General features: G+C 49.3%; 1 protein-coding gene across 1 annotated transcript in view; it reads right to left on the minus strand.

Moving 5' to 3' along the window:
* Positions 1-548: 548 nt before the first annotated feature.
* ADAP2 (ArfGAP with dual PH domains 2) overlaps positions 549-10,959 on the minus strand; it is a 15,765-nt gene continuing 5,354 nt past the window's right edge. Inside the window, exons 2-9 of the mRNA XM_026654568.1 lie at positions 10,440-10,570; positions 9,807-9,898; positions 7,080-7,165; positions 5,545-5,663; positions 4,689-4,835; positions 2,989-3,051; positions 1,349-1,426; positions 549-767 (exon numbers count right to left, since the gene is read on the minus strand). Of these exons, the coding sequence (XP_026510353.1) occupies positions 549-767; positions 1,349-1,426; positions 2,989-3,051; positions 4,689-4,835; positions 5,545-5,663; positions 7,080-7,165; positions 9,807-9,898; positions 10,440-10,570 (935 nt within the window). The remainder of the gene's footprint in view (positions 768-1,348; positions 1,427-2,988; positions 3,052-4,688; positions 4,836-5,544; positions 5,664-7,079; positions 7,166-9,806; positions 9,899-10,439; positions 10,571-10,959) is intronic.

Consider the following 10,959-nt stretch of genomic DNA (forward strand, 5'->3'; position numbering starts at 1 on the left):
ACCATCACAGAGCTTCCAAGAAACAGGAACCCTGCCTGCCCCTGCGGCTGTGCCAGCGCCAGGGGACCAGGTTCAGTAGTGTCTGTGAAGCTCTCAGAGGCTCTGGTGAGGACAGCCATAGAAATCCTCCTAAGTAAATCCCTTGTTTGGCCATGATTTTTAAGCTGACGTCGTCCCACTGGTCATGAAGCGACAGGGGGCAGATTGATCCCTACACTGTCACGGTTGCCAGTGCAGAAGCAGCTTGTGCCCCCTCTATTCAGGAGATCTGGGGACCAGTGCAGCCCCCAATTCAGTCTAGAGCTGCCCTAAGTAGTTGCAGGGACCCCAGTGGGGCTCTGCGGGGCACAGGTCCCTCTTGGCCATGCCCGGTCCCACCCACACTCTTCTCTGCTCTGCCCATGGCTGCTGCGCTTGGGCAAAGCAGCCCTACCACCAGGGATATTCGCTGAGGGGACCCTAGCACCAGCCTAGCTGGCATAAAGAGGCCACAGAGCAATGATGAACCAGGCACAGAAAGTCCAGTTTTCTAGAACTCACCACTGGTCCTAGGCTGTCACAGGCTGGGAGAGGACTTCATTCAAAGCCGCTATCCACTCCTTCTGCTCCCTGTCATTTTCACACACAAACACAAACTTCCTGTGTGGCGTGACTATGGTGAGCCCAGCTTTCCACCTCTTCCCCCTGACTCCTCTGGGCAAGCCAGCCTGGACCTCATATCCCTGCTCTTTGCTTCCAATAAAAACTCGGCCCAGTTCAAAGGCATCCTAGGTAGGAGAAAGCAGGACAATCACGGACCAGATTACAGGGGTTCATTGCTGCTCAGGGGTGGCCCCGTGCTGTCATCGGAAAGGCAGGAGTAATAGGTTCCATATGGAGGGGAAATTGCCCTGGACCCAGTGTAGGTGGACCCAGGGGTCAGGGAAAATCCCTGAGATTTATAAACCCAAAAGCATTCTCAAAATAGGGAACTGCAGATTTTGGAGCTGGTGGGGGCACGCTTGGTCATACCAAGACCACAGGGAGGATGTCCTGTGTTTAAAACACAGCACTGGGAAAGCACAGCGCTGGGGTCCATTCCAGGCTCTGCCTTATTGTTCATCTTACCCTAAGTACCCTAGACAGCTGCTACCCAGGGGCAGGGAGGTGGGCACAGCCAAGCTTTCAAAAGAGCTCAAGGCCAGATCTCCACGTGCTCTGCTCCCAACGTGCACAGCTCTCTTGAAAATCCAGCCACTCGCTACGGGGCCCAAATGGGTGCTGTCACCGGAGGGTGGGTGGGACAGAAACAGCCCCATCCCTTCCCTCTGCGAAGGGGCTCCGCTTACAGAATGAGGGGTCCTCTTACCAACGGGTCTTTAAAGTAGAGCAGGTTCCTCTCCAGGGAGTCCAGGCTGAACCAGCGCTTCTTAAAGGCCTCCTTGTGCTACAGAGAGAGAAGCAGCTCTTTAATGATCGGCTCCCAGGAACAGGGGTTCTGCCAACTCATGGCAGGCCTCTGGTATCCTGCTAACACTGTGCATTGGCTCAGTTTCAGTTCCGCAGTTCTGTGGTTCACCATTGAGCCTCACTTCCCTTCCCCCTCGATGTTAACACGAGTGACTTATGTACATTCGTTACCAACGTATAATCTTCAGCGTAGGCAGAAATGGAACTGAGCCGCTCGCTCCTCTGCGCTGAGCTAGGCAGGCCCTTCTCTGGGGCTTGCTGCTGCTTCCGCAGAATTTAGACTTTCAATTAAAAAAACAAGCGTCTCTAGCCCTCCTGGTTGGGAGCCTTCCAAGGCCAGGTGCCATGGTGCTACCTGCAGGCAGACATACTGAAACAACTCCTGTTTACCCTGACGTAGCCTAACAAACGCTACTTTCAGACCAGCATTATGTGCGTCACTGCTGATCCTTTAAGCAGTAGCACGGACTCAGGATGGAGCCTGAGTGGGGGGGGGGGGGGGGGGACGGACAGACGGGAGACGCCGGGACGAGGGGGGGGGGGAACTAGGGAATGTCAGAGAAGCAACAGAGCCTCACCACTTGGTTTCCAATCTGACCCCTGATCGTGATCCCAGCAAAGAAAACTGAATTCCCCCATTCCACTTACTGAACCAGTGGGCTAGGACTATGGGCCTCCGTACAGGAGGAGAACAGATAAGGGCAGAGGATTGCATTAGGCAGATCAGCATTGTAATGCTTCTGCTATACTGGGTGTTATATGGTGTTACAGACCTGCAGTTAACAAAGAAGCTCATGATACAGCCACCTCCTTGTGATAAATAATATAACTTTGCAATTCCAGAAATACTGGCCCCAATCATTTCATCACACTTTTAGTTTGTCACACCGTAGAAGGAACCCTCAAAGTTATCTTCATGCAGAAATAAAACAGGATCCCAAAACACTTTATAAACTGAAAGACAGTCTATTCCAGGGGGGGCCAAACCTACTGGCCCTCCAAGCCACATACGACAATCTTCAGAAGTTCGAGAGCCAGGGATCACCTGCTGGGAGCCGGGGGTTGGGGCTTCAGGCACCTGCCAGGGTTCAGGGCTTCAGCAGGAGCAGGGCTGAAGCCCCAAGCCCTGGCAGGTGCGCCCTGCAGGGCTGAAGCTCCAAGACACCTCCACCCCCGCTGTGCAGAAGCCCTGAGACCCCCTTCCATGCTGGGCAGAAGCCCCCACTTCACCACCCTGCTGCACGGCAGAGGTCCTGAGCTTTCCCCCCACCCCAGTCTGGTAGGTGGAGAATGGGGTGGGGGGCTCCGCGAGCTGCATTTTAATGGTAAAAGAGCTGCATGTGGCTCGCGAGCCACAGTTTGGCCACCCTTGGTCTATTTCATTTAACTGGGGCTCACTTAAACATGACTCCTAGCAAACTGCTTCATCATAATCATGGCAGTATTAGCAAACATACTACTTCAGGGGAAGAATCATGTTTGGCTAGTGCCAAGCATTTAAATGGTGCTTAACTAGGTATGAAATTCAAGTGGAACAACCTTTGGCCCTGTTTTCTCCATATAGCCTTCTTTGAAATAATTCCTTGTAATCCAGGGTATGAGCTAGAAGAACACAAGAGACATTGGTTACCAGCTCAGTCACACCCAGCGTTCTGGTCTCATTTGTCAAAGCAAACAATCAGCAGGGTTTTGCTTGTTTATCTGTCTGTCTACTTAATAAAGGGAATAAATGTTCATTCTGTTAAGGGTCACATTTTAAATGGAGACCATATTTTAGATCCCACGCTTGATCTACCTTTGTATACTGTATGTATACAGCATGTTCCCCCTTTCTACGTTGTCCTGAGCACTCCCTACCAAAGCTTACCTGCTAACCGGTACTAAATGAGCTGTTGTCTGGTTATATTGGAAGGGGAGACGCTAACCCTACCTATGCCTGATCAAAGTCAATAGGATGTTGGGGACAGAAGAAAGAAAGAAAGAAAGAAAGAAACACACACACACTCTCTCTCTCTCTCTCTCTCTGTCATGTCAATGGAAAGGAGAAACACCAACTAAAATGCAGAAATAACCTGGAAGCTGCCCGATTGATTGGCAGACTCCACAGGGCGTCTTTCTGCTTACGGGAGCAGGGCCGGCTCTAGGCACCAGCAAAATAAGCTGGTGCTTGGGGTGGCACATTTTTAGGGGCGGCATGGCCGGCGCCAGAATGCTGCCCCTGCCGCCCCTAAAAATGTGCCCCAGCCGCCCTAGCTCACCTCCGCTGCTGCCGCCGCTCACGAGCCGCTGCTCCCCCTCCCTCCCAGGCTCTCAAACCTGGGAGGGAGGGGGAGATCCCGAGCAGCCGCGGCACGCAAAACAGCTGATTCGCGCGCCGCTGCTCCCCCTCCCTCCCAGGCTTGAGAGCGTGAGGGTCACAGCACATGGACAGAAAGAAAATGGCTAATGGAGAAACAAAAATTCAGTCAAGCCATTAATTCCCCATTATGGGCTAGAGAAGCTTAGAAAGAAACATCTGGTCAGTTTGAGAAAGGATGATATTTTGCCCTTACACAGCGTCTGAAAGTTCCTTTAAATAAATCATTGAATGGTGCTTCACAAGACCCCCCTTCAGGTTGGTCATTATTACTAGATGGTAAATTGGGGCATGGAGAGATGAACTGACTCAGCTGAGTAAGCAGCAAAGCTAAGAACAGAACCCAGAAGTCCTGGCTTCCAGTCCCTGGTGCTTGCCATTAAACCTGACTTCCCTCTATTTATTTTATTTATAGCAAATGAATCCCAAAAAAGAGAATCCCCAGCTTCCCACATGACATTGCTTCCACATGCAGATCTTGCAGGCGGAAGTTTGGTGGCGAGGCTGATGTAGACTGGAAATTAGGTGCCATATGAGTCTCTATCAAAGCCCATCATTGTGGTCCCTCCCACCCCGCAAGAAGGGAAAATGAATGCAGGAGGAATTCCTGCACCGGTCACCCAAAGGGTCTGCAGGCTCTTTGCAAACATTTATTGTTTCTTCCAGCAGCACCTTGGGGAAATTGAGGCGCAGAGAGGGTGACTCGCCCAAGGTCACATAGTGAGTCAGTGGCAGAGCTGAGAAGAGAACCCAGGAGTCCTGCCTTCCAGTTCTTAGAAAGACATTTCCTAGAAAAGACAAGCGTCGACTGCCATTAATGGGAAGTAGCACATGTTGCCTGTGGTTCATGTTTGGGATGAATGAATCACATTAACACATTTACCTTTCCACTTTCATGATAGACAAAGAGGTTCCTTGTCTGACCTTCTTTGCTGTAGGTGATCTGCAGCCCATGAGGGTTTCTGATTTTCTCCGTCTGGAACATTGTGTTCAGATCCTTTATGCTGATCACAGCTTTCGGCCCTTTAGACTGTGGAATGGAAAATGTCACCGGGGCAGCAGTGACCTTACAGAGGCTAATCAAGAACTATGGAGACAAATGACCAATAGGCCCCTGTGGAGCTGCAATGTCTGATGCTGGCAAGGGCACTGAACTGACCACCCAGCACTAACTGAAGAAGCCTGATGCCTTGATTACCCGCGTCGCGTATAAACCACATTTTACTCTAAAGAATGACTTTTTCTTTGAGAAATGATGCTGTTCAACTCCAGTCTCTCCAGTCTGATTGTCTAGAGAACCATAAATTACAGGTTGCCATAGATGGTAGACATGTGTGATGCGGGAGGGACGAGGTGGAGTGCAGGGTCCTATGCATGTGCATCAAGAGAGCTCTGCTGGTAAAACCAGAGGTGACTCCTGACAGCAGAACCCTTCTTCCTCCTCCTGCTTAACTGCCCAAGTCTCTTTTCCCTGGTTCACCAAAGAGATGGGGATGAGGCTGCCGGGGGGGCCAGAGGAGGTGGGGAGAAGGGCCAGGTGCTCCCACGTAGGAAGGGAGCTGAATCAGACATCACATATGTTACCTGGCACAGGGTCCCCAACCCCCCCTCCAAATGCAGGGTTGGGCCTGGCAGCAAAGTCTAGAAAGCAGCAAAATGTTCAGCAGTTGTGCCTACGGGGACAGTGATGGTGCACTGGTCAGACTGGACACTGACCAGTCGCCGGCTGGGGCACTCACCTCTTTGGTGTAGTACTTCAGCACACCTTCCCTTGCCGACAAGAGGAACTGCCTCTTCAGGAACTGCCTGCTGTCCCGCCCGCGCTTCCACAGAAATCCTTCACGGCTGCCTGCAGACGCTAACAAGAGCAAGGGCGCCTCAGAGCTAGAGCCAGGGCAGCACACGAGCCGGGCAGTTTGTCTAAGTGGATTTCTAAGCATTCATTTCGCCTTGGAACTACGGAGCAGTGGAGAACAACCATCTTTCATTCAGCCTGACGCCGGGACCCAATCCTGAGAGGCACTGGATGTCTCCCGGGACGAGGTGAACCTCCTGGAGGCCGGTGAGAATTCCTCAGGTCCAGGCTGAGCCTAGCACGTTTTGGGCACTCCTGCCATCTAACTAACACTGATGACATGCTTCCAGCATTTGAATGTTCTCTCTTCATAGCCCTCCCTGGACTGAAAAGCTCCTTTCTATAGGAGGAATATTAGACACTGGAGTGGAGTGGTTAGAGCAAGGACTTGGAAGTCTGGACTCCTAGATCTTAGTCCTGTTACTTCTTTTGCAGGATCGAAGTCAGTTAATCATTCTGTGCCTCAGTTTCCCCACCTGTACAATGGGAAATCTGGATGCCTCACAGCGTGGTGGGGAGAATGACTGACTGTTTGGAAAGCCTTTGGGAGCCTCACTGTGCTCTGTTACAATTCACAATCTCCCGGGTAGAGCAAAGATCAGGACCGGATTTTCTCCGAACGAAAAGTGTGCTTCCTTCTAACCCTAGTGGTGCTGCTCTGTATTCCCGTGGTGAGGGTAACTGCTAAACAAATACAAGCAGCTTCTATGATATGGGCTGACAATTATAACTCCAGTTGAAGTTAACAGTACCTGCAGGGGCTAAGCTTCTCTGCAGATCAGGCCCGAAGGGAATGTCTAGACTGCAGTTAAACACCCATGGCTGGCCTCTGTCAGATGACTCGGGCTGTAAAACTGAGGGATAGATGTTGGGGCTCATGCTGGAGTCTGCGCTCTGGGCCCCTTCTCCCAGAGCGCAGGCTCCAGCCCAACTATCTACATTGCACTTTTACAGTCCTGCAGCCCACGCCGAGACAGGGCAGCCAGGGGTGTTTAATTGCAGTCTAGACATACCCTGCAATGACTTGTCCGAGGTCATAGCGTCAGCCAGAGAGCTGGGAATAGAACCAGGTCTCCCAACCCCGCTGCTCCAACAACGGCCCATGTTGCCTCCCTAAACCAGGCACCTGGGTGCTCACATTGGACTTGAGGTGAGAAAATGCCCGTTTTAGTTGCCTAAAGGCCAATCTGAGTGTCCCCATGTGGGATTTCTTATTCAGATGCCCACGCTCAGAAGCTGGGCCTCCCAGGTGAGAGGATTTGGGCTGGCCACTCAGACAGATCAAACAGGACGAGGGTTTCGCAGCTGACTGAAAACAAAGTCGCTCCAGCTACTCCTCGGCATCAGGCTGACACACACGGGGTTCCAGTTCTTGGGACTTGGGCCTCACCAGACTAAAAACCCTCCACAGACAATCACCTGAGGAACCTGTTTCATGGCAGACACTGGTGGCAACAAACTCTTCCCGCTCGTATTTAGCTCTGATCCATTGTTCTTTTAAAACCCTGAAGAGAGGAAAGACGGGTTAGTTGGATCTGCCTCTCTTTCCTTTCACTGACGTTGCACAGCCCTTTCCAGCGACGTACAGAATGAGGCCAACCAATGCTTCCTGACACATAGAAATAGACAGCTTCTGAGTGGTGCAAACTCACTCTAATTCCCCTGACTCCAAGGAGAGCAACTGAGGCCAGCAAGAAAATATAACTGGAAAAATGGGCAAAACATTTAGTAACTTTTTGCCTAGGTAACACAGGCTGGTAGGAATGGCTATTTGCTGGCAGCAGAACTAAAATCACGCTCATGTTATTTCTCTGGCTGCAGTTTCCAGGCAAGCTGCAAGAAGAATCTTGCTCCCTAAAGGGCAGAGTAATTAACAAGTGTGTTTTTGTGGGGAGGCGGAAATATAAGCGGCAAACGGGGGGAAATGAAAACCACCCAAAGAACTAGCCCAGCTTCCCTAGCTCTCGGATACACCAGAGAGATGCTGCAAAATGGAGTTTGGGGCGCATTTGGATCCCAGTCAGAAACCACTGCTCCTGGGAGGGTTCAACACAGAGGAATTTGCAGATTCCCTGCCTGCACCATGCAACCTAAAGCTGGATGACCTGTTCCCATCTCGGATGCTGGGATGTTTGTGAGCAATGCATTGAACGATGAATCTTCGGGCTTGAGGCGAAGGCAATGTAAATTGACAGAGCCCCACTGATTCGCGGCAGAAGAGGCTCTGATCCTTAGATTGCAAGCTCTTTGGGGCAAGGATCATCCTGTTACATCCTGCTTAGCACAATGGGGCCGTGACCTCTAGGTGTTACTGCGACCCAGATAATAATAGCAGTAATAAGTCACTGTGAATTGTTGAAAACATCTGGGACTTAGAACTGGAAAATGCTCCAGGACATGCTGGAGCTAAATCACAGGCAGCCAAGCCTAGAGTAACACAGGGAGAGTGGGGAGTTTTCTCTGATCGATCCTATCACTGGGAAAACCAGCTCCCCACTTTCTGTTCTCACAACCTTGGGCTCTCCTCTATGGCCTGGGACCAATCCTTAAACTGGGGGAATTCACGTAACAAGGCAGGCTTGAAATAGGAAGTGGAGCAGAGTGAGGGGGTAGATGAAAGAATCATAAAATTGTAGGACTGGACGGGACCTCGAGAGGTCTAGTCCTGTCCCCTGCACTCATGGCAGGACTAAGTATTATCTAGGGGAACTCCTGTTATGCTGGAACACAGGGCTGGGATTAAGAGTGAAGCCCAGGAGAGAGATCGGGAAAGCAGGGGAACTCCTATAATTCTACAGCACAGACAGGCCTGAGAATGAGGGGGAGTCCAACTAGAGAGCAGATCCCAACAGACCTCTCATTTAATCCTCTCTTTCCTACTTTAGTTCCTTTAACCTTCTATTCCAGCCTTTTGCATCTTCTTAAAACCTCAGGTGACATCTTGGTGCTGACTTCCTGCTCATTCTGAACATGGCCTGAGAACCAGGTCAAGGCCCTAATTGCCTAGCCAAGATTAGGGTGACCAGATGTCCCGATTTTATAGGGACAGTCCCGATATTTGGGGCTTTGTCTTATATAGGCACCTATTACTCTCCACCCCGTCCCGATTTTTCACATTTGCTGTCTGGTCACCCTAGCCAAGATTAATGTCAGAGTCAGTGACAGAACCCAGGAGTTCTGACTCTGCTAATCAAGGACCTGCTCCTGCTACACTGAAGACAATGTCAAAACTCTCAGACCCAGATCCCTAAAGGTATTTAGGCACCTAATTCCCATTGATTTCAATGGACATTAGGCATTTAAATATCTTTGAGGATCTGTGCCCCAGTGACTCTACTGGAGCAGAATTGGGTCTCAAGCCAATGGCGTGCACATGGAAACTTAGTCACGCTTTTACAAAGTTGCTGAGTTAATCAATAATATTTAGAACAGGCCTAATCCTAAAGACGGGAACATCACATCCAACCCTCCTGAGCTTTAGCGCCAGGTCTAGAATTCACGGTCCAGGCCTCTCTCTATTATAGAGGTTTTTAAGGTCAGGCTTGACAAAGCCCTGGCTGAGATGATTTAGTTGGGGTTGGTCCTGCTTTGAGCAGGGGGTTGGACTAGAACCTCCTGAGGTCCATTCCAACCCTGATATTCTATGATTCTATGAGAGACAAACTGGTATCCCCAAAATCTATAACCTTTGTTTTAACATCCAAACTCCAGGACTGCTCCCCATCTCTGTTAAACCTCCTCCACACAAATGCATGGAAGTACTATACCGGTTTAACAACCTTCAAGATACAAATTGACACTAATGGGGATTGAACCTGTGGTTGTTAGGCTCCTAGACACCAGAAATCCTAATGTTTAAGCCATTAAACCACCTCTCAGAGAAAAAAAGGTTACAACTACAGCCCTCAAACTGAATTCATGGCTCACATGCTATTGGAAACAAGAAGATAAAAACATAAGTCACTTAATGACATACAAGGTATGGCCAAGATACATGATTCTTTCCACTGCAGCCCAGCATGACCTGACATTCATTCAGATTACCGAACATGCTATTGGGAATTGTTCGTGAAGACACATTTATGGGGGGAAGCAACAGTTACTGACTTGCAAAGGTTTGCAGCACTGAATAAGGCAGCAGCTTACAGGCAGTCCTTGGAATGGGGGATGTAATAGAAAGGTGGGACTTTTGCCTCATATTTAGCCTTGGCCCAGAGATTCCCATGCGTCTTCATAAACTGCAAAACAAAAGACATTTCAGTTATTTGACTGGCAACCAGAAAAATCAATACTGTGACGTGAACATGGAATGAAACTAGGATCAAATGCAGCATTGTGCTCTGCTCAGATTGTGCATTTTGCCAGCCTCCCCATGCCAGTATGTGTTTGTCTCTAGTCATTTATAATCTCCTCTCTGGGGATAATAATACATACACCTCTCCACAGGGAGTTGGGAGGCTGAATTAATGTTTGAAAAGGGCATCGGGATGCTCAGATAGAAGACACTATATATGTGAAAATCATTGTGTGCTTACAAAACACAATGTGCACTTATGGGGCTATATAAATAATACATCATAATACTTTAGAGGCACAACCACCTATTAGCGTGCTTTGATTTGACTTGTGGGCAGAGGCAGCCCAGATATTCCAGCAGGGATTAATTTGGCTCCATGTGGTTTTTGTTAATCTGACCAGGCTATTTTGGAACACGGGACAGAAAAGGCTGTGCTGAAATACAGCAGAGTGGGCGTGAATTCTTGCTTTCTCCATCTGTACCTCTACTAGATCATTCTCCCAGAAGTCAAGGTGGATGGATTTGACCCTGCTGACTTCAGGAAGGTTGCGATGAATCCCGGAGCAATTCAAACAAATGAATATTCCAAGCTTGTAAGAGGCCCACTCAGGATCTAAACACAAATTGAAAGAAGGCAATAGTGCAATATATAATAAAGCATGTAGCAAAACACTGAAAAGGGTTCATCTTCTAATCCAGGGGTAGGCAACCTATGGCACGGGTGCCGAAGGCAGCACGTGAGCTGATTTTCAGTGGCACTCACACTGCCCGGGTCCTGGCCACCGGTCTGGGGGGCTCTGCATTTTAATTTAATTTTAAATGAAGCTTCTTAAACATTTTAAAAACCTTATTTACTTTACATACAACAATAGTTTAGTTATATATTATAGACTTCTAGAAAGAGACCTCCTAAAAATGTTCAAATGTATTACTAGCACACGAAACCTTAAATTAGAGTGAATAAATGAAGACTCGGCACACCACTTCTGAAAGGTTGCCGAC

Source organism: Terrapene carolina, unplaced genomic scaffold (assembly GCF_002925995.2).
Source record: "Terrapene carolina triunguis isolate 2854851 unplaced genomic scaffold, T_m_triunguis-2.0 Scaffold192, whole genome shotgun sequence".
Lineage (NCBI taxonomy): Eukaryota > Metazoa > Chordata > Testudines > Emydidae > Terrapene > Terrapene triunguis.